General features: G+C 38.0%; 1 protein-coding gene across 10 annotated transcripts in view; it reads right to left on the bottom strand.

Moving 5' to 3' along the window:
- The window catches only part of ENAH (ENAH actin regulator), a 153,740-nt gene that overhangs the window by 66,058 nt on the left and 62,527 nt on the right, over positions 1-25,155 (bottom strand). For all 10 annotated transcript variants that reach the window (XM_082615463.1, XM_082615466.1, XM_082615465.1 and 7 more), the window contains exons 2-3: positions 10,107-10,272; positions 634-811 (exon numbers count right to left, since the gene is read on the bottom strand). In XM_082615463.1, the coding sequence (XP_082471589.1) occupies positions 634-811; positions 10,107-10,272 (344 nt within the window). The remainder of the gene's footprint in view (positions 1-633; positions 812-10,106; positions 10,273-25,155) is intronic.

The raw sequence follows: 25,155 nt of genomic DNA, 5'->3' as shown, positions 1-25,155 counted from the left end.
GTTTTTCCTATTTTTTTAAGCCAAAATAAAAACAGAGCTCACCTCTGATACATACACAGTTTTAAATCCTGTATTTTTTAAAAATAATGTGAATTATTTCTACACATCTTTCTGACCACGATGCAGTGTCAGAGGACATGCAATTCATGGCTTGTACCACCTGAGGGCACTCCAAAAAATCTTTAAACAACTTTTAGAATGGAATTTTTATCTACTAGGAAGTAGATAGTCCTACTTGAAGTTCCGTAGTGGCTTAAAAAACATGTTTGAGAAAACACGTGTTTTTTCATAAAAAATAAGATGATGACAAATATGCATATTCAATCCACTGTATATTCTCTGGGTCTCCTGTCCTTGCAATGAAAGTTGAGGTTCTAGATCGGAATAAACAAACTAAATAACTTCAAATGAGAAGGTTAAAAAATTACTAACTACTAACAGTCTCATAAGATTATCCTTTTATAGTACATGTTTATCATCAACAACCAAAAGTTCACATTTTTGTAGAAAACAAGAGGAATTCAATAATCACTTCAAATACATACATGATTTAAAAGTTGGTCAGAAAAGATTTGGTTTAACATATACATGACACTTCAGTTCAAGAAAACAAGTAACCAGAGGACACCCTACCTGTTTCCTGTGAATTCAACACTTCTAAGGCATGCATCATGGCACTTGCGAAGACATTGGCATCTTCTTTGCTGCCAAAGTTAAGACCATACACCTGTCTAGCATCCCGCCATTGGTGGAAGGTCTGTGTAGCTTGATTGTACTTCAACCCTTTAGGAATGGCACAATTTATCACGACCTAAAAGACAGTAATTCTTTTTATAGTCAAGCTAATAACTGGCAAATATAAAATATTTGGCAAAATATTTGGCAAATAACTGGCAAAATCAACGTCAACAAAGCCTGATTGGACATATTCATTCAAACCTGCTCCTGACACACCTTGGCAAAAAATGGTTAAAACAATTATCTAGGGTAAAATTAGTCTGCAGAAGTAACATTCTGATGGACGTTAGGCTGTCTGATAGTTACAAAGGTCTGGCCTTAAAAGAGTAAATCAGCAAAATGAAAGAAAATCTATATCCCTCATTAAATATATTTGAACATGTTTACTGAGGTATCATAAATTCAGAAAGTGTATAAAACATAAGCATGTATCTCAGTGATTGCTCCCATGTAGCCAAAACCCTAATCAAGAAATAGGACGTTAACATCAGAAACCTCCTCCTCAACTCCTCCTGCCTCCCAAAAGGTATTAGTCCTACCTCTAACATCAAAGATCAGTTTTGTAGGTTTTGGGATTTTATATAAATGGAGTTACACAATACATATTGTAATTTATCTGCCATCTTTCCCTCCAAATTATTTATGAGAGGTATCTATTTGTTGCATGTACTTGTGGTTTATTCTTTTTCATTGCTCTATGGTACCCCATTGTACAAATCGTGTTTATTCGCCCATTTTCCCATTAATGAACATCTGGATTATTTCCAGCTTGGTGTTACTAAAAATAACAATGTTATAAACATCCTACCAAATGTCCACCAAATGAGCACACATTTCTGTTGGGCACATACCCAGGAGTGGGACTATTACAAGCCATACATATGTTCAACTTCAGTAGAAAACTCAAAGTGGCTTTCCAAATCGGTCTTACCAGTTTTCACTCCCCCAGCAGTATACAAGAGCCTGCACACCTGCGCATACAGTACACACTGTAATTTGCACAGTCAGTCTTCACTTCAGCAATTCTGCTGGGTATTAATACTACATCGTTGAGGTTCTAGTTAGCATTTCCCTGATTCAGATTGAGATTTAGCACCTTTTCACGTTTTAATGGCCATCTAGAGATCTTCTTTTATGAACACCTGCTTAAATTAAATCTCTTGCCCATTTTCCTACTGAGTTGTCCATCTTTTTCTTTATTGATTTCTAAGAGTCCTTTACATACTCTGGATGATCTCACTGTTGGGGTCATCAGTTATGTGTTACAAATACTTCTTCCATTTTGTGACTTGCCTTTTCACTCTCTGAATGGTGTCTTTTGATGAACAGGAGTTCTTAACTTTTATTCAGTCCAAATTCACAATCTTTTTCTTTATAGTTAATGCTTTTTTGTAACCTGTTTAAGAAATGTTTCTCAATCCCAAGTCATGAAAATATCATCCCCATATTATTTTATAGAAGCTTTATTGTATTAACTTTCGTATTTGTGTCTCCAATCCAACTGGAATTGATTTATGCCTATGGTATGATATAAGGTTCAAGTTTCCTTTTTGTTTCAATATGGCTGTCCAGTTGATGCAGCACTATCTATTAACTTGCTGCAGGTTTACCTTTTTCATAAATGAAGTGACTAAATGGCTCTATTTTGTTCTACTAGCCAACATGCCTATCTTTGAGCCAACATCAGTGTCTTAATTATTGCAGCCTTATAGTAAGTCTTGATAGCCACTAGAGTATGTCCTCCTACTTTATTGTTCTCCTCAATATTGCCTTGGCTGTTCTCAGTCCTTTGTGTGCAGCTATAATTTTATACTATCAATTTTGTGTTATTTATCCAATCTGCCAGTCTCTCTTTTTTTTTTTTGCAGTACGCGGGCCTCTCACTGCTGTGGCCTCTCCCGCCGCGGAGCACAGGCTCCGGACGCGCAGGCTCAGCGGCCATAGCTCACGGGCCCAGCCGCACCGCGGCACGTGTGATCCTCCCGGACCGGGGCACGAACCCGTGTCCCCTGCATTGGCAGGCGGACTCCCAACCACTGCGCCACCAGGGAAGCCCTGCCAGTCTCTTTTAATTGTAGTGTTCAGTCCATTTACATTTAATGTAAATTATATATAAATTTGGGTCTAAATCTATCATACCTTCTTTTAGAGTTGTTTATTATTGTCCCCTCTATCAGCTTGCTAGTTATACATGTTTTCACTGTTGTTTTAGTGGTTGCCCTAGAGATTACAACAGGTACCTTAAACTTATCAAAGACAAATAAAAACTAGTATTTTTATCTTTACCTCAACGATACAAGGACTTATTTTATCTCCAATGACATTCTCTTTCTTCCAATGCCCATCCTAGGAGTCCTACACTAGTTTTATCAGGTGTTTTAATTCCACTGACATTTTAAACCCCATAAAACATTATTAGTAGTCTTACACAGTAGATGATCATTTAAGATTTACCCAATAGTTACATTTTCTGTTGCTTTTTATTCCTTCTGCCCTCTCCAAGCTTCTGTTCGGACCATTTCTGATCTTGAAGAACACCTTTAGAATTTCATTCAAAGCAGATCTCCTGGTGATGAATTATCTCCATTTTGGTTTGTAAGAAAATATCTTTGTTTCACCTTGATTTTTGAAGACTATTTGTATCAGGTTTGGAACGTTAAGTGGCCACTTATTTTCTTTTAGTTCTTTGCAATCTGCCTCTTAAGTTTTTGTTGTTTCTACTGAGAAGTCAGCTGACAGTTTATTGTTGCTTCTTTAAAGTTGTCCTTTTTTCACTGACTGCTCTAAAGAGTTTCACCTTGAACTTAGTTTACAGTGATCTTAATATGATGCGTTTATATGTGGTTTTCTTTGTATTTATCCCATTTAAGATTTACAGCATTTCTAAGTTGATGTCCTTTCATCACTTCTGAAAATTCTTGTTCACTATTATGTCTTCAATTACTGCTCCTGCCCCATTCTCCTCTCCTCTGGGACTCCAATAACGTATGTGTATACCTTATACGTTTTTACTGTATTTCCTATGTCTCTTAAGCTTTTTCATATGTCCATATTTTTCTCTCTCAGAACATCACAGCTTCGGACTGAATATCTCCTTCTGACATATTCCAGTTTACTAATTCTTTTTAGTGGTTTCTAATTTGTTGTAGAACCCATCACTGAGTTGTTAATAGCAGTTATTTTATTTTTAAATTCCAACATTTCCATTTGGCTCTTTTTTCAAAAAAGTTTCCAGTTCTCTACTGAAATTCTCAATCTTATCTTTTATTTCCTTGAATATATTAAGCACAGTTATTTTAAAGTCAATTTCTGGTAATCCCATTAACTGGATTCCCAGTGGGTCTGTTCTATCACTGTTCTTCTTGTCTCGTAGCATTCTGGTTATTTTGACTGAATGCCAGACATTGTCTATGGACAACTATATGGAAATTTTGAGGCCTACAATGATGTTATATTTTTCCAGGGAAGATTTACATTTGTTTCTGACAAGCAGCTAGGGAAACTAACAATCTCAAATTACCTTAATCCAAAAGTGATTAAAATGTCATTAGAGGCTGAGTATCAGTTCCTATAAATTCCAGTCTACTTATGAGTCTAACTTCTTCCCCAGGGTATGGGGCTTCTGGGTCCCAAATCATGGCCTGAGGGATTACCAAGACAACCCTCCCCTCATTAGCAGGCCCTAACTTACAATTTTTGTTCTGCTAGTCCCAGGAGTCTGCCAAAAGCTCTGTTCAGCTACTCAGTCCCCTCTTTCAAAACTGATATGTGCTTCCAGGTAAACATACGTCCCAAGCTGGGCTCACTTCTCTGGTTCTTTCTGCTTTTAGGTCATGGACCCATAATTCTTCACTGCCACGTAAGCTCTCCAAATAAACTTTCTTCTTTTAAATATTCTGTCCAATTGTTTTGGTTCACAGAGAGAGGCTCTGTCTAAATTACCTCATCCGTCAATTCCCAAACTTGACAGTAATTTTTAAAATATGACCACTTAAAGATGTTATGCTAAGTGAAATAAGCCAGATATAAAAGGTCAAATACTGTATGATTCCAATTATTTGAAATGCCTAGAATCGTAAAATTCATAAAAATAGAATGGAGAATGGAGGTTGCCAGGGGTTATGGGTAGAAGGAAATGGAAACTTATTGTTTAAAGGGTTCAGAGTTTCAGTTTGGGAGGATGGAACAGTTCTGGAGATGAACAGCGGTGATGGTTGCAGCACAACTACGTGAATGTATTTAATGCCGCCGAACTGTGCATTAAGAATGGTTCAAATAGTAAAGTTTGTGATTTCTACTACAATGAAAAAGATATGATCGCCTCTTACCATATGATTTCTATACATATCGGGCTGGGGGGTAGGGAAGTCACAAATCCTTAGCTACTAGAAACCCAAAGCTAGAATGTAACATTACCAGAAAATTATAAACCAAATTTTAAGGCAAATCTATATATATCCCTGCTTGGCAAATCGGTTAAAAGGGCAGGCGAAAAAGATAGTTATGTTCACTTTTTCAACGTGTTCAGTGATGGAATATTAGAAAAAGTTGAGGAAAATAGTACTGGAATCAAAACAGAATTATCTAAATCATTAGTTCACTTTTTCCAATATAGAAATTTTAAAATGTGAACAAATTATTTCATTCGATTCTAACTTTAAAGAATTGACAAAGCTGTATAATCTCGGGGCTTCCCTGGTGGTGCAGTGGTTGAGAGTCCGCCTGCCAATGCAGGGGACACGGGTTCGTGCCCCGGTCCGGAAAGATCCCACATGCCGTGGAGCAGCTAGACCCGTGAGCCATGGCCGCTGAGCCTGCGCGTCCGGAGCCTGTGCTCCGCAACGGGAGAGGCCACAACAGTGAGAGGCCTGATACCACAAAAAAAAAAAAAAAAAAAAAAAAAGAAGCTGTATAATCTCAAAAAGCTTTCAAAGTCAAGGGGCATGCATATACCTTCATTTAATAATAACTGTTTATTGGATATTAACTAAGGATGTTATCAGGTTTGGACTTCTTCATAATCCTAATACTTCAAACCCAATGAGCTTGCATCTAGATTAGTGATTTCCATCCTGCGCACACCCATCCATTTTTAGCCTGATCATAACAGATTAAACCGTGCAGTTAAACATCTATACTTCCTTCTGACGTGGCTCAATAGCTTATCTTGTCTCTGAAGTCATCCACAACCCTCTTCCCCATCTTCTCAACACGGTGATCATTCTTTTATGCCCTCACTGTGCAATGATTTGTCATAAATGAAACAACTAACTGTGCTGTTTTCCTTACATGCATAATATCCCATTCTTTACTGCATTGTTCTTCAAGGTCAGGAATTATTATCTATATAAAACCTAACTACAATGCCTAGAACATAATAAGCACTCAAGTATTACGGAGAAAAATGGTAGCTTTTCATATATATGTATATAATTTGTACATACTCAATTTTACAAATAAATGGTGGGTCACTTTTTTTAATGGCTCTTAGTACAGAAAGTTTAGATGTTGTTTAATAAATTATACTAATATGTTTCTACTTAGAACAGACTGATAACCATTAAGAAATGAAAAAAGGTACTCTGGAATGAAAAGAAACCAATTATTTATTAGATTTATTCTTAGGTACTTTATCATTTTTGTTACTTTAAGCAGTATCTATATAAAATTATATTTTCAATTTGCTTATCGTTAGTTCTCCAAAAATGCTACTGATTTTTTTATTATTTATTTATTTTCGGCTGTGTTGGGTCTTCGTTTCTGCGCGACGGCTTTCTCTAGTTGCAGCAAGCAGGGGCCACTCTTCATCGCGGTGCGCGGGCCTCTCACTATCGTGGCCTCTCTTGTTGCAGAGCACAGGCTCCAGACGCACAGGCTCAGTAGCTGTGGCTCAGGGGCCCAGTCGCTCTGCGGCATGTGGGATCTTCCCGTACCAGGGCTCGAACCCGTGGTCTCCTGCATTGGCAGGCAGACTCTCAACCACTGCGCCACCAGGGAAGCCCAAATGCTACTGATTTTTATATACTGATGTTATATCCAGCAACCTTGCTGAACAATCTTATTAGTTCTAGTATTTTATCTGCAGATACTCTTAGGAATTTTTTATGTAGACAATTATATCATCAGCGAATAAGGTCAGTTCTGTTTCTTCCTTTTCAATCCTTATTGCTTCTATTTCTTCATCTTCATATTACTAGGTTGCCTCTTCTGCAATACTAAATGAAGACGATTAAAGCTGAAATCCTCAAACTTATTCCTGAGTTTAATGGAAATCCTTCCAACATTGAACTATCTTGTAAGATGTTTCCTATATGTTTATATTATTCATCCATATCAGCTTAAGAAAACTCATTTTTATGCCAAACATGCTGAGAATTATTATGTACGGATTTTAATTTTATCAATGTTTTTCCTGAGACTCTTGTTTCTTATAGGTTTTCTCCTAGCAAATTAATAGGTTATCTAATGTTAAACTACCTTTACATTACTGAGATAAAGAGAAAAATCCTATTTGGTCAAGTGGTGGTCTTTTTTTTCCCCATATACATTGTTGCATTTGGTCAGCTAATATCTTATTGAGGAGTTTTATATCTATATCAATGTTCTTAAGTGAAACATGCTTATACGTTTTCCTCTCTCAAATGGCTCTTCTATGTCTCAGATATCAAAATTATACTAGCCTCATAAAACACTCTTCTTTAGAACCGTTTGCATAAAACAGGTAATAGCTTGAAGGTTTTTAGATTTTGTTTATAAATGCTCTGGATGCCCTTTTTAAAAATTTTTTTGGGGTAGATTATTAACTACTGATACATTTTATGATTGAGGTCTATTATGTTTCTATACTTTTCTGCCAGGTGTTGTAAATTATATTTTTCTACAAAATGGTCCATTTATTAGTGTAAAGCTGTTCATAATATTATAATTTATTTCCTTACTATAACTATAGTGATATCTCTTTCCAACCCTAATACTGTTTATTTAACTTTTAATTTTTTTGTTTGAATCTGTCAATTTATTCAGGGAAGCAGCTTTTGTGTTAATAATTTCTATTTATTATTTAGTTATTTTTTTCTTTTATTTTTAGTATTTCCTTCTGCTTTTTTGGGTTTGCTTATTATATGCCATTAAGATTTGTCCACCTACCTAGAGGGTATCATGCTGAAAAAGTCAGACAAAGAAAGACAAATACGCTATGATTTCACTTACATGAGGCATCTAAAAAACAAAACAAATGAACAAACATGACAAAACAGAAACAGATTTGCAGATATGAGAATAAACGGGGGGACGGGGGGTGGGTGGTCCATCTAAGGACAACTTAGACATCCCACAGGTTTCTATATGTAATATCTTGTCACTCAGATCCAGGTTGTTTTTTTTAAATTTTTAAACATTTTCTAATCTTCATAATGGTTTCATCTTAGTGTCACAAATTATTTAGAAGTGTGTTTTTAAATTTCCAGTATTTTAAGAAACACTCCATTTGTCAAAACTGGAAGTCATAGGATAGTTTACTTCTCTTATGAATAAAAATTTCAGTATTTCATGTGGAAATTTGCTGACTTACACAGATTTCTAATTTTTTTTCAGCTGAGGTATAACTGACGTATAACATTATATTCAAGTTTACAAATAATGATTTGACCCAATTATTTTTAAATATTCATTTTCTTTTTTGCCAATATTTAGATACTTTTAGGTTTGTTCATCAGTGTTATCAAATGACCAATTCACTGAATTTACCAAAAATTTATTTTACAGCTACTAGTTTGGAATGTTGTGCTTAAAATGTTCAATAATTTCTACAAAGTTCTAGTTGTCCAGTTTCCAGTTTTTCTCTATAGTAGCATCTTAGGAAGTATTCAATTTGTCTCTGGCCTAACTCACTTTGCTGGAGGAAAGACAAAGGGGAGAGAAAGTACTCAGAACGACCTGGATACCCCACCAGGGAGAGAGGGTTCTTGGTACAGAGACTGGAGACCAGAGAAGGGCTGAGCAACAGGCACAGAGAGCAAAAGGAGGGAGGCTAGGGAGGAGGAAGAACAGGGTAGGGGGCGAGGGCACGGGAAAGAGAAGGGAGCCTGAGAGGACAGAGGGCAGGCTGGGACAGTTAGTACTAACGGTTAAACTTGCTAAATTCAGTGACCTGCCTTTCGGCAAACTGATTCAGGTCTTTAGAAGTTCCTCTCCAGGGGAGCAATGCATTTGTTTTTGCCAGGTGCCCTAGGAGTTTCACTGGCCTGCAACCAGTATTGGTTAATTTCTTGACTGGAGTTGTGTAAGTGAAGTTGGAGGTTCCCATTTTTCAGAGGAGCTCCTAAACCAGCTCAGACAGAAACAAACTCCTTTGCCTACCTGTGCTGATTAGGAGGATTTTTCTAAGTCCTCTTTTTATGGTGTGCAGCCCCTTGAAGAGGCTCAGCTTTATGTAGAGATACTGGTTTCAAAGCCCAGCCTCTCACAGGCCACAAAATCTAAGTCCCTGGATACTACCAGTTCATAATCTCCATCCCAAAACACAGGGCTGCTGCAGCATCTGGCCACCCCACACTACACCTCCCTGTCTCCTAGTGGAAATGCAGGGACCTACCTTTCTTTAGTAAGAACTCAGCTGGAAATGTGTTACATTTTCCCTGCATATGTTTAATACTGGTTGATTTTACCATCTTACCAGAGCCAAAAAAAAGTATTTTGTAAATCTGTTCTTTATAAAAGTCCTCACTGCTATTAGCATATACTTAATGCTAGCAAGACCCTATTTGTATTTTCCTCTATCTACTGCTCCTGATCTGTTAAGGCCCAAGAACTCAAGTAATCAGATAATCCAGTCACCTTTCTAAGAAATCCAGAGCAGGGAATCAGTAAAAGCTTAGTTGTCATGGCAGACATGAATTACAAAAGCCTAACTCTTCCGGCAACCTTAATACCTACAATTTTTCTATCGTATATGAATTTAACAATATTTTATGAAACTACTTACATTTTGAACTCTTTCCTATAATCCCACACCCCATACCTTTGGTGGGAAATGAATTCCTTAAACACACTCTGCTACTTAAGTGTATTTCACATTTTAGTTTGTCTTAAATTTACTTTAGATTCCAAAACCTAGCTAGTTTGAAGGCCAAAGCATCTAAAGAATATTCATAACTGACAAACTCAGATTTATATTCTTGAACAATTAGTTCTAAATCCTCATCTAAATTCAGGCTTTATAAAAGGTGGAGAGGGCGGGAAGGCAAACCTATATCCTTTTTCCCACAGAGACTCTTTTGTCTATAATTTTAAAGTACTTCTTTATTTTACTGAATGTATCAAGTCCTTGTGTAACACTAGATAACGTTAAGAATTTAATAGACCCTTACCTGATGGTCCTGAATCTTCCTGCCCACCACTCTGAATGTGTTGTTGCCTGTATGATGATATATATGAACTCTGCTGAACCCGGTTGAACCACCAGCTGGCACCCACTTTTTATTGGCATCATCGTAAACCATCACAGCAGCTCTTGCCTGACAGATACTCTGTTCACTGGGGTGGGGGGGGGGAAGAAAAGCAAACTTTTAAGATACTTAAAATATGCTAAGCTTCCCACATAGCCATATAAACCAGAGTTAGCTAACCGAACAGTTGGTCAACAATTAGTGCTTTACTGGGTGCTAGAAACAGCAACAATGAACAAGACAGAGGCTTCCTGCTCTTATGGGTAGAGTCTGATGGGGAAGACAGACCCAAAAATGAACTGTAATGAGGGACCAGAAAGAGATCAGGATCCACAAAGAGCACTTAGATATAAGAAACATTTTCTTCTAAATCTGAGGATCTAATACGTTCATTAAACTGAATATAACTACAAATATAAATTAATCATTATTTAACTGTATACATCTGTTTATAATATTGGTGAACTGTTTGTGATTACCTCTCTTTACTGGTAAAATTACTTTTATCATCAGGCTTGCTTCAAGGTCTATGTAACAAATTCTGCTAGGCTCTTCTGCCCCTTGAGCTATGCAGTGGCCACTAGCAATCAATGGACAGCCCCGTGACTGAGTAGTCCCTGACTCCACTCAGGCAAGATAATAACATCTTACGTTTCAAATTTCTTCACTTAAAAATGAAAAAGTAAAATAAGATGATTTCTAAGGATTCTTCTAGATGTTAAATTCTAAGCTTCACAAATAAATATTGAAGAAAAGAAGACCAACTGCATGATAGAATCTTTAAATCTCAGCTTCATCTTAATTATTTGTTACCAAGTGAAACTGAGATACATGAATAAATAAAATGTAGAGATGATCTTAATTCTATATTAAGCAATAGTTTCATCTTTCAAATATATTCCAAAATAATGCTGGGCAAAAAAGACTGATTGGAATTTTACTTTATTTTATACCATATGTTATTTTTTAAAAATGAAATACCAAAAGTGAACTACAGAACAGATATATTAACTCCATGCTATTAACCGAATTAAAGTGACTCAATCTCCATATAGAAGACTTATCCTGATGCTTGCTTAAGCAGCTGTTAATGGAGATGCTAAGTAGCTCATCCAACCCCATCTTTTAATGAAAGCACTGCTCATTCCACCAATTTTAGCCTTCAAGATTTTAAACAGTAAATCATGTGGGTTCTTCCCCAACATCCTGGGAAACAGTCGCTTTCATGCCCTCCCTTCTTACCCACACTTCTGGCCCATCTCTCAACAGTATATGTATGTGCTTTACTAGACTTGTTGTGTGACTTGATGACAGAAGATCATGGGAGACCTAAAGAGGTCACAGCACCAAGCAATAAAACCACCCAGAACAGTGGGGTTATAAATGCTTGTAATTTTCCATTAGCTAAATCCTACAAAAACTTGTAACAATACCTGTGCAGCACAAACACTGAAATAAACCCAGTGGTACTGTCTAAATTTTTATGCTGCACCGAATTTTTTTTAGTAAATTAGCTCTGGGAGTAAAAATGAGGCAATGACTAAAGCTTGAATTATTTTTAAAAGCTTGATTAAAGAGCCTTTGTCAGCACAGCAGTTGAAATCTCTTCATCGCTCACAACAAAAATACTTGTTAAGGGACAAAATTTACATAACCCTATAGAAAGAAACAAGCTAAGGCAAAGTGCCTCTTACAGCATACAATCCAAGAAACAAATTTACTAACTAACTGTAAATAACAACTCAATAAACAAATCTGTAAATTAATACAGAACAGTATTTTCCAGTTCCAAAATGAATGTTTTTGGACATACACGATGTTTCCCCAAGGTTCAAGAAATAATGTCTCTTCAAGAAGTTCCACTGGGATCATAGAAGCTAAAGCAATAGCTGAACCCCTATTTTGTAAATCAGGTCATTCCATGCCTCAAAAAAAAAAAAAAAAAGTTACAAACGATACATAGGAAATCTAAAACCGGGAGAGTTAAATAAAATGTCCCAACTTTCTCCTCCACCTTTTTCTTCCTCATTGCTCTACAGTGGGATGCCGGAGACATTCCAAATTCCTGAAGCACCGAGTTAACTGAATAGTTCTGACTAATGCTTAATTATTCAAGATATATATAAACCACTTAGTCAGCAAGCAAATGTCTGGTCGCTTCAATTTCCCTATAACCACAGAAACAAAGACATCTCTAAATGAACGTATCAAAGTAGCCAAGAAAGGCCAAAAATACAAAAACTGGTTGATTAGTTTTCTAATGAAGATGAAAAGAAATCTTCAAACTGAGATGTTAAGGATACAAATCTAACTCTAAACAAAACCAAGAAGCACCAAGAGAAGCCAAGGTTAAAGGGGAGAAAAAAATAAGATGTGGGTAAGAGCTGAAGTGTTACTGGAGGTATAGTCAGAGCCACGCGGGTTATGCGGCAAACGGTGAAGATACAAGCTAAGCCCCAAACAACCCTGTAGTTCTACAAGGCATCCGGCACTCAGAGAAGCCAAATCAAGGCCCAGCCAGGAAGGAACGGCACTGTCCAGTGGGCTCTTAGAGACCAAGCCAAGTCTTTCCATTCCTTTCCACACACCTGAGGACCTCTCCTCAACTAGAGACACACATCCTATGGTATAACAAAAAATATTGGGTCTTTGCCAGGTTCCTGGAACAGAGCTCCTAAAACCCTTGGCATCTCCTGAGCAGTAAGAGTGTCTTTGGTATGCTAATGAGATGACTCTAGGCTTCCATATGGGGGCTGGGTACCAGAAAATCAAAGCCAAGATCAGAGGGTAGAGATGCTCAGTCTCACCCCTTCCCCACCTCTGGGGAGGAGAGAAGGGCCGGAGACCAGTCTCACTCACAATGGCCAATGATTTAATCAATCATGCCTACATGATGGAATCTCCGTAAAAACACCCAATCGAGCTCACATCCAGGTGCTGGTTGGGTGGCATGCCTAGAGAGGGGCCTAGAAGCTCTCTATTCCTTGCCCTATACATCTCTTCCACCTGGCTGTTTCTGAGTTGTATCCTTTATGATAAACCAGTAATGGTAAGTAAAACACTTTCCTGAGCTCTGGGAGTCATTTAAACAAATTATTGAGCCCGAAGGGGAGTCTTGGGAACCCCCGAATTTGTAGTCAGCCGGGCCTAAGTGTGGGTAACCTAAGTACCCCACTGGCAGTGCCAACTAAAAATTGTCACTTGCCATCTGGTTCTACAAACATGAAGCCACTGGAGTCGCTGACCTTCAACACCCCCTGAAAGGAGTTTGGGGCGGAGATCAGGAATGAGGCACTCTGTGCTCTAGGAAAAACTGGCAGAACAGGCCTTCAGATAGGTAGGTATTTTCAGAAGACTTTATGAGCCCAATTTCTTGCATCTTCTCACATCTAGAAAAGCACGAAAATCATTAACAGAGACATCTGCTCCTCGTGACTAGCTGCAACCTTCTGCCAAGATGTGTGCTTGATTGATCCTCCTTCGCCAAAATCACATAAGATACTGACCTCCCCCTTATCTTTTAGGAGCAGTTCCCCAGAGCTTTCTGAGAAGCTGTCTCCCAGGCTATAGTTCCCATTTGGCCCCAGATAAAACTTACTCACTACTTAACTCACTACTGTCACGTTGTACTTTTTTTTTTTTTTCAGTTGACAGCAGCCAGGTCTAAGTGGGAGCAGTCTTGTGGGACGGAGCCCTCAACCTATGGCATCTTGTACTAATTCCAGAAAGTCAGTGTTTGAATTCAGTTGAACTGCTGGACACCCAGTTTGTACCAAAAAAATAAGAGAACAGACTGTTGATTTGAGAAGAAAACTCCCACTCAATATACCAACTCCAAATTACAGGTACGCACAAAATAAGCTAGTGGTACCCAGTTTTGGATTTCACAAACCCATAAACTTCAAAAACCGACTGGATGAATCAATACAGAACAGGATTGACAGTATTTTGGCCTACTTGCCAGGTAGGAGATTTCAGGGTAAGGTAGGGGACCACCATAACTTACTAAAATGAAGATATTTTGGAACTTAAAAATCTCAAAATAAATACAATGTAATATATTATAAATATAATAATTAGCTTTCCATACAATTCTCTACATTGCCCACTTTTTTTTTTTTTTTTTTTTTTGCGGTACGCGGGCCTCTCACCGTTGTGGCCTCTCCCGCTGCGGAGCACAGGCTCCGGAGGCGCAGGCTCAGCGGCCATGGCTCACGGGCCCAGCCGCTCCCCGGCATGTGGGATCTTCCCGGACTGGCATGAACCTGTGTCCCCTGCATCAGCAGGCGGACTCTCAACCACTGAGCCACCAGGGAGCCCCCACTTTTTTTTTTTTCTCCATTTCTCCCTGGCCCAGTGAAATACTTATAAGCCTGCCTGCTTTATATGAATGACTATATGACTGGCCTGAGTCACAACAGAATTGCCTGTACATTGGTGTATTTACAAGCACTAGAGCAGTGACAGGACAGCTTAGAGGTTCTTCTGGTAAGAATTTCCAACTTTATCTAGGAGGATTTTTAGATGAGAAAGTCAATGAGTGAATTTCTGAAATGATGAAATTTCATAAATTCACATACGTGCAGTTTTTCAGGGAAAAGTAACATGGAAGGAAGGCAAGATTTAAGAACCACAGCTACTGAAGAGTCAAAAAGGGGAAAAAATTAAAGAAAATAAAGATCTAAACAAGCACAGCAAAAAAGACAAAAATTTTATAATCTTTATATTATCATTCTATCTGAATTATAACAAGGCTCAAAATGAGTACCTAGTCAAAGCCTTCAACATTCTGAGCCAGTAAAGGAAGTACATAAAAGATTAAATTAGTAAATTACTGAGCTGTACTTTTGTGAAGATCAGGCAGTAAATTAGTTATAAACAAAAATTTCATTTTATGACCAAATGCAAATGGTATATGTAATTGATTATACCTCATTTTCCTGATGTTAATTTTGGTTTTTTAAAAAATGAAATATGGCATTACAAGGCTAAAGACAGCTGTTTTTTTTTAAAAAAGTATAAAAACCATGACACTACAATCCAATTTTGTGGCTTTGTAAAAATTCATTTCTGAATATAGTCAAATTTCCTGAACAGGTATATATGATGGTAGAAAATGCTGGCCCAATTTTATTTTTATAGGTTACCTGTGAATTAAATGGTTCCTGGTATTTAAGCAGAGTAAGGATCCCTTGGCTATTCTTGTCTATGCTGTTTACTGAGATTGCAATAAAGCCAAGTTTTTGAAAATAGAAACTTCCTTTCAAAGTAACCATTACTTGTCAAAGAAAGTATGAATATGCAGTGCCTAGGCACAGAGTAGGCATTGTTTAAATTCTCGTTCAGTACATAATTTCATTTAACAAAATCCTACTCAAGAATTGGATCATCAAGACCTGGATCAAATACCATTCCTTCTGTTAAGCCTCTCTGGAGTCCCCAAAGCCAGAATTAATTGCTCCCTCCTCCCATAGCATTCATTAATTTTTCCACCAGGAGGACTCTCTGCGGAGGCAATATCTGAGCCACAGGAAGGAGTTAGGATTTTACTCCAAGTGCTTGGGAAGCCACTAGAGGGCTTTAAGCAGAACATGACTTACACTTTTAAAAGAGGACTCCGGCTACTATAAAGAGAAGGGATTCAAGAATGCACACATGAAGACCAGTGAGAGACGTGTGTACGGTGAGATTTGGACCAGACTAGAAATAAAGGAGAGGGAAGCATATGGGATATATATGTCAGAAGCACAGGAGACAGGATTTGCTAGTAGGTAAGACGAAGGAGAAGGGGAAGGAGGGGACAACCAAAGGCAAGAGAAAAATTATGTCACCTAGCATTTTACTGATACTCCCAAAGTAGTATGTGACATGCTATAAAAGATGTCACTACCGGAAGTCATGGTCCCAATTAATTTATTTTTACATACATATAAAAATGTATTCATCATCTTTGAAAAGGAGAATGTCATTTATCTTCGAATGACAGAGCCTAGTCTGCAGTAAGTTATCAAGGTCTATACAATAACCTCTGCTATACTACCAATGACTTAGAGAGTTTACCCTATGAAAGATAATTAGCATCTTGTCTGTTATGATACTGAGTCACTCTGTGAATCAAGATGTCAGTTATTCAGAAGATAAAATATTAAGAAAGAAATTACACAAAGAAGTTGGGAATTTTAGGGCTTCCCTGGTGGCGCGGTGGTTAAGAATCCGCCTGCCAATGCAAGGGGACACGGGTTCGAGCCCTGGCCCAGGAAGATCCCACATGCCGCAGAGCAACTAAGCCCGTGCGCCACAACTACTGAGCCTGCGCGCCTAGAGCCCGTGCTCAGCAACAAGAGAAGCCACCACAGCAAGAAGCCCGCGCACCGCAACGAAGAGTAGCCCCAGCTGGCCGCAACTAGAGAAAGACCGCACGCAGCAACGAAGACCCAAGGCAGCCAAAAATAAATAAATAAAATTAATTTTTTTAAAAAGTTGGTAATTTTAAAGACAGTATTTCCATCTTATTCTCTGATGTCTATTTTGCTCAAGCTTGTAATTTTATAACATTTCAAGCATTAAAGAGGCTTAAACATAATTTGATTTCAATTCAATTCCACAATTATTTGTCACACCTGCATTCCATGGCCTCCTAGAGTTATAAAAGATTATGCACTCAAATCGGGACTAATAAGCATGTATTTTCTTCAAATAGGAAAGTAAGCAATAAACAGCATGCCCTGTATGGTGTTAAGCCCTAGAGGAGTCACAAACAGAAGGCTTTTTCTCTCAGTTCACCACTCTAGACTCTAGCCATCCTGCAAACCTAGGGGTCACACCAGCATCTTCCCTGCCCTTCACCCTGCCAGGCACTCTGTCACCGAGGCCTGTCAATTCTACTTCCTAAAAACTCCTAAATTCATTAGCTCCCTTTGCTCACAATGCTCAAAAGCTTTAATGTGGGCCGTCCCTAGTTGCTCATCTGGATTATTTCAAGTCTCCTAACTGGCATCCCTGACCGCAATTTTACTCCTTCTTCCCAGTGCTTCCAGAGGGAAATTTTTCTAAAGCAAATCATCACATCACTGTTCTGCTTAAGACCCTCTAAAGACTCGTTTCAGGATAAACTTTGGCTTCATAGCATGGCACAAGGGGTCTACTGTGATCTGGCCTCTTTCTCAACATTCATACTTTCTTTCTTTCAAATACTCGCAGCATGAAATGTGTACAAGACACCATTCTACCATCCTGCTGCTGGTGGCACATCCCACCACTGGGGGCACATCAATATTCACTACAGCAATAACAATTAGGCCGTATTCGTCCATATATCTACACCTTTGTACATGCCCTGTACCTAACCTACCTGCACGTTTCCTCCTCGCCTAATACTGACAGTTCTGCAGAATTTAGACACAAGTGTCACATCCTCTTGAAAGCTTTTCCCTTCTCCCTCAATATATAATAGGAACTCACTCGCTGGGTTCTCACAATACACTATGCATATCATGTCTCCAACAACATCATATTAAATCCCTGAAGGGTCGGCATTGTATCTTTCATCTCTCCTAATTAAGACTTGTTGAAGTACTAACTTGGAAAGTAGTGAGCAATATTAACTGTAAAAAGTAAAAATCCATGAGCTATGAGGAAGAGCCCCAAAACATGCCAGTGAAAGCTCGCTTTTCTGACTTCCAATGCCCAAATGGACAATCTCAGACCTTCTCCTTTCCATCTATAAAACATACCATTAGCACTCAAAACACTCAGCTCTGAGCTAGTAAACTATTCTAATCACCCCGCACTCTCCTGCTCCCAGTTAGGCTGTATACTTATTAAGAAGTCAGCTGTGTTTGTGACCAAATATATTCATTCCAATTGTACTTGTACTGTAATTATGCAATTTAAATATTATATAAAGGGATACAATGTGAATATATAGAAATTCTATGAAAATTAAGTTCCTATCAAGATGAGTCACTAAAAAATTGTAAGATGTACATAAAAGACGGGGGAATCACACAAGTCTAGCAGACCGCTATACTGAGAATGCTTTGCATATATCTTAAGTTCTCTCTCCACTTTAAAGAAACCAAAGCTGAAACTCTGAAGATAAAACATGGGCATGCTTTAGGAAAGAAAAATAATGTAGACTTCTCATCACCAGACTAACACTAAAAGCTTTACCAAAAAAAAGTCACAGAATGAACATAAATGCTCTAAGGTACATGTCATTTTTAAGGAGATCAATTAACCAACCATCATCACCCGTACAGATCACATTACATACAAAAGCTTCTACTATACGCTACATTTGTGAAATACTAACTAGCTTTTCTCCTTTCATATTCCATCCATAAACCAAAAAACTTGCTAAGAATGGCGGGGGGGGCGGGGGGCGGGTGCTGCTTGCTAGAACAGCTAGGTGCTGCTGTCCTGGCTGCCTGATTGAAGGACACGGGAAAACTCTGTGAATGCCACTGACAAACAGCAGATACAAATAAGGCAGCAAACAAACTTCTTTTCTGCAAGGCAAGAAAACCATCTGTGACGCAGTAGCTCCAATAACGTAGAAAGGCAAAATTTCCACTAAAGACCAGAGTTGTATACCATTCATCTAAGAAATACTAAAAGGTTGGGTTTTTTTAATAGCTCTTTATTGGAGTATAATTGCTTCACAATACTGTGTTCGTTTCTGTTGTACAACAAAGCGAATCAGCCATATGCATACACGTGTCCTCATATCCCCTCCCTCTTGCGTCTCCCTCCCACCCTCCCTATCCCACCCCTCTAGGTCGCCGCGCAAAGCACAGAGCTGATCTCCCTGTGCTATGCGGCTGCTTCCCACCAGCCAACTATTTTACATTCGGTAGTGTGTGTATGTTGATGCTACTCTCACTTCGCCCCAGCTTCGCCCTCCCACCCCATGTCACCAAGTCCATTCTCTATGTCTACCTCTAAAAGGTTTTTTAAAAAGGTGAAAAGATCAATGTCACTACTTAACTCTTCATCCCATAACATCTATATTCATGTGCAAAGTACAACTGTAATCTAACATGTAACAGATCGACAGTCACCACAGAAAATGACCAATATATCTAAAGCAAGATAGCATGTTTTAGAAAACATTTCAGCAAATCTGTTGGGTTATCCCATAGGATGAAAAAGTCTCTTTAAAAAAAGGAGAAATCATTAGGTAAAATACTATGTAGAAAAAGTACCTGAAAGGAGGCACTTCCTACATGCAGTTATGCATGTTTAGGAATAAGTGTAAGCCTTTAAAAAAACCTTTATGGTACTATTTGACTTTAATTATGAATACCTCTTATTTGAATAAGTATAGAACATGAAAAACTCTATAAATGTGACGTGGCCAACAAAAAGAACCTGCCTCTGCCAACAATATACCTGGAGAGAGAGGAATAATACAGAAAATGAAAATGCGACTATTTTGATATTCTTAGAACCACAAGAGAGGAGAACACAAGGATGGAATTTATAGGGGTTTGTAGAGAGAAAAGAAAATGAAATCCTATTGGGCAGGAAGTAAAAAGAGAATTAAGAAACTACTAAGACAGAAAATCTTGGATGGAAACCTGCCTCTGCATGCAACTGGCTGGGCACGTACTGAAGGAGCCCTGGCCTGCTGCCGAGAAGAAGCCCAGGTAAATCAAGCCCTCCTGCCCTTCCTGTGATACAGAAGACTAGTTAACAAAAAAAAAAAGCAAACACTATTTTTAAAAAATTAAAACCAACTGTTTCAGGAGACCGTACTCTACAACTATCCATAGATAAATATTTTCGGAGCCTATGTTTCAAAGTATTGCTTAACTGCAAGCACAAAAATCATAACAAAATCAATGAGGGAAAATCTATTAATTTTTGACTATCTACAGTATTTAGTATAGACTGACGTATCCCCAGTTGTAGTCGTAAAGAAATCTCCTTACATTAATAAAGACCTAAAACCCAGAGACAAATAAGTGACATATATAATTAATTACTGAGCCAGGGTTGTGATGATAATAATGATACTAATAGTAAAAACAAACACTAATATGAACATAATACTTAAGAAGATCCACACACTGTTCTATGTGCTTTGCCTTTATTAATTCATTTATTTATTCAACAACTTTATTTGGTAGATACTTGTTAATATTCCCATTCTACAGATAGGAAACTGAGACAGAGAAGTGAATTAATTTGACCAAACAACATACTGTACGAAGTGACAGAAATGGGATTCAAAGCAGCCAGTCTGCTTCAGAGTCTGGACTTTACGATCACTCTACTTGAATAAGAGAGCTAGAGTTTGCGTAACTACCAATTATATTAGTTCAATAAAATTAACTCCTCAGAAGTTTTCTATCATTTCTGCATTATACTTCATGTTACATTTGTTGAAGCTAAGGGAAGGGAATTTGTATATTTGCTGAAATTGATGTTCTTGTAAAAATAAACCAGGATTCCTTTGAAGACTTCATTAGAGAAAATTATACCTTATACTATTACGAAAACGTATCTAGACTATCACAGACTTTTTTTTAAAGATAGTACAAAACATATGCATAAAATTAATACTTCAGGGAAAGTTTCCTTCAAATTGAACCTCAACATTCTTCAAAGAATTACATGAAGGCAAAATCTGTGGGAAGCCTTTTAGACATCAAACTAGACACACACACAACACACAGACACACACACACATGCACACAAATGAAGTATAAATATGATTTTTAAAACAAGTCATATGGTAGAACAGCACCCACCATTCCATTATTTTTAACTACCCTGATTTTGTTACTATACAGTGTAACAATTTAGCATTAGAGTACATGAACTCTAAAATATACTAGCTAATATGAGGAGTATCACTCTCATTTTTCAAAAAGAATAGGTAAAATGAAATAATACAAGAAACTTTAGTTATTTTCATCCAAGTTAGTATAGTACTGACTAGAAAATTCAGATAAAATTTCAACCTAAAACTACAAAGATGCTTTCAGATACATGAAAACAAAGAAGAGGATTGACTGTGAATACAGACTGAACTAGGGGTAACATTATAATCATTTACTAATGTCTTCCCAACTAGATTGGGAGGGGAGGGACTGTGTTTTACTGATATATTTAACAGTAGCTGGTGTTTAGTCCCTACTTAGGAGCTCACTAAATTTCTGCTGAATCAAAGACTTGGTGCAGGATGAAGTGATAATTAAAGAAAAAAAAAGTACAATATAAGAAAGATCCATTTTATGGCTGAGTTCTAGACGGTTAAAGTTGCCAGAAATCTCACCTTAGGTAAGTGGCTAATTTACTGTCACTGACTTTCCTAAAATTGGGCACACCTGAACTATAATCTGAATCCAAAATTATTGTAGAAAATGTGAATGGTCAGCAGACCCAGTGACATCTGGTGTGGTAGTTTATTTTCTAAAATACCATAAACATCATCATCTTAAATTACAGTAAGTGCATAGAGTTAATTATTCTTTAAACCAGTCATTAAAACAAAATGAAACTTTTTCTTTTTTAAAAAAATAAATTTATTTATTTTTTATTTATTTTTGGCTGTGTTGGGTCTTCGTTGCTGCACGCCGGCTTTCTCTAGTAGCGGCGAGTGGGGGCTACTCTTCGTTGCAGTGTGCAGCTTCTCATTGTTGTGGCTTCTCTTGCTGCGGAGCACGGGCTCTAGGCGCTCGGGCTTCAGTAGTTGTGGCTCGAGGGCTCTAGAGCTCAGGCTCAGTAGTGGCGCACGGGCTTGGTTGCTCCTCGGCATGTGGGATCTTCCCAGACCAGGGATCCAACCCGTGTCCCCTGCATTGGCAGGTGGATTCTTAACCACTGCACCACCAGGGAAGTCCCCAAAATGAAACTTTTATGAAACGGTTTTGTTTTTGATTTTTTTGGTGAAACTTTTTATGAAAACTTTCTATGAAAAGCTCAGTCTTTCACAAAAAGGCCTGTTAACACCATTTGTGACTTGGTAAAGTTTAATGAAACAACTTACTTAGGTATCTATCACTTGTATTTTTTAACTAGTAGGAACCTCTCTTGTCTGCTATAGATCTCTTTTTCATCAGAATTAAACTTAAAGCTAATTCCTTTCCATGCCCACCTGTGCTAGGCAGCTTCTGAGACAGCCCCCAAAGCAAAGACTTGACCAGATATTTGTACTATGAATATTCACAGCAGCACTATTCAGCTAAAAGGTGGAACACCAATGTCCATCAACAGGTTAATGGATAAATAAAATGTGGTATATATATACAATAAAATATTATTCAGGCTTAGAAAGGAAAAAATCCTGACAAGTGCTATAACACGATGAACCCTGAAGACATAATGCTAAGTTAAAATAAGCCAGACACAAAAGGACAAATACTGTATGATTCCACTTATACAAAGGACATACAGTAGTCAAACTAATAGAGACAGAAGGTAGAATGGTGGTTTTCATGGGCTGTGGGGAGGGGAGGAGGGGGAGTGACCATTTAACGGGTACAGTTTCAGTTTGGGAAGATTAAAAAGTTCTAGAGATGGTTGGTGGTGATAGTTACACAACAATGTGGATGTACTTAAGGCCACCAAACTGTGATTACAAATGGTGAAAATATATAAACTTTGTATTATATATTTTACCACAATTTTTAAAATATATAATAGCTTTAAATATTAAGAAAACATGAAAATGTAAAAAAGTATTTTTGTCTGTCAAGGAATAAGACTGTATTTATTAATCCCACTTGCATTTGGTTAAAGGTTATGTCTTAATACAAGTCAAAATTTTTATGTTAATAAAGAAAACACAAACAATAACATTGTCTAGAATTAATCCAACGCGTTACAACGAATATTTAAAGTTTTGTTATGTCTTGTCATTTGAGATGCTTTGCTACTCTTATTTCTTTTTATAAGACAACTCTTTGGGCTGCACTGAAAACCATTAGCTTCCTAGTTATAAACTTTGGTTTATAATTTCTCCCTGCTGTTTCTGGCTCTTATTACAAGTATAATTATAAGAAATAATTTGCATCTTCTTCCTTCCTCCCAACCACAACAAAAAAGATGGTTCCCAATGATCTCCACCACCTAGTATTCATGCCCTTGTGTAATCTCCTTCCCCTGTGTGTGGGCTACACCCATCAACTTGCTTCTATTCTATGGCAAAAGTTATGGAATGTCAGTTCTAGGGTTCATTTACAAAAAGACTGTGGCTTCTATCCTGTGGGAAAGGCTGGCGTGACAGGCCAACTATGGGGAGGAACTGAGGCCCTCAGTCCAACCGCCTGCAACTGAATTCAATCAATAACTATGTAAATGAGCTTAGAAGATCCTCCCCCGCCACCCCGTGATGACTTTGGTTAAGACTGCAGCCCCGGCCAACATCTTGACAGCAATTGTTGAGAAACCCTGAGCCAGAGGATGCAGTTAAGCTGTACTCAAATTCCTAATGTACAGAAACTGTGTGATAATAAATGTGTGTTGTTTTAAGCCACTAAATACTGCTGTAATTTTATTGTGTTGCCATAAATAACCAATACAGCACCTCCACACATCCTCTTGCCTGTCCCCCAAGATCTTAAATTTCTTTCTTCCGCCAGTATGTTAGTTCCAGGTATACAACATAATGATTTGATATTTGTGTGTGTGTGTGTGTGTGTGTGTGTGTGTGTATAGCAAGATGAACACCACAGTAAGTCCATCACCACACAGTTACAATTTTTTTTCTTGTGATGAGAACTTTTAAGATCTCTCTCAGCGACCCTCAAATATACAATACAGTGTTTTATGTAAACTTAAAAGCCAAGACAACCTCTATTTCACATGCCACATAGCACTTAGCACACAATAAACGGCACACAATCAACAGGCTCATATCTTGTATCTACACACTTATCTTTTTCTTTAATTGATCTGAAGTTTTCAAAGATTAACTCCCAGAGCACCAGCAAACCTAAACCCTCATTAACAGCATGATAGCTCACAAAAGTAAGTACATTTAGAAATGGTCAGTGACAGAAGGAAAAATACGGGTAAACACTTCACTTGGCAACACATACCTTCCCTAACCTAGCAAATCCCCCCATTAACAAGAATTGAAGCAACTGATTAGAGATTTCACCCGTTTCCTGAAGTTTTCTGCCTCACATTATTTTCATCAGGTTGTAAAAACTATAAAAGGTTCGATTCACCAGAAAGATACAACAATCATAAATGTGCATGTATCTAATTAGTTTCAAACACATGAAGCAAAAACTGAATTATTATTTTGCAATATATCACTGTATCAAATCAACACCTTACACTTCCACAATCTTTTTTAAAAATTAATTAATTTATTTATTATTATTATTTTGGGGGGGGCTGTGTTGGGTCTTCGTTGTTGTGTGCAGGCTTTCTCTAGTTGCGGTGAGCGGGGGCTACTCTTCGTTGCAGGGCATGGGCTTCTCATTGTCGTGGCTTTTGTTGCGGAGCATGGGCTCTAGGCGCGCAGGCTTCAGTAGTTGTGGCACAAGGGCTCAGTAGTTGTGGCTCGCGGGCTTAGTTGCTCCACGGCATGTGGGATCTTCCCGGACCAAGCTCGAACCCGTGTCCCCTGAATTGGCAGGTGGATTCTTAACCACTGTGCCACCAGGGAAGCCCCTTCCACAATATTATATGTCAAGTTTATCTCAATAAAGCTGGGGAAAAAACTGACAGAATTAAAGAGAGAACAACGTTTCCACAACATTAGCTGCAAATTTTAACACCACCTCTCAGTTAACTGATAAAACTAGACGGTAACTGATAAAACTAGACAATAATTTATAAAGTACATTAAAAAATACTGAACACCTGGGCTTCCCTGATGGCACAGTGGCTAAGAATCTGCCTGCCAATGCAGGGGAAACGGGTTCGAGCCGTGGTCCGGGAAGATCCCACATGCCCTGGAGCAACTAAGCCCATGCGCCACAACTACTGAGCCTGCACTCTAGAGCCC

Source organism: Mesoplodon mirus (genome assembly GCF_964341445.2).
Source record: "Mesoplodon mirus genome assembly, chromosome: 3".
Taxonomy (NCBI): domain Eukaryota; kingdom Metazoa; phylum Chordata; class Mammalia; order Artiodactyla; family Ziphiidae; genus Mesoplodon; species Mesoplodon mirus.
The sequence above is the reverse complement of the archived record's forward strand: the minus strand, read 5'-3'. Positions and strand labels throughout refer to the sequence as shown.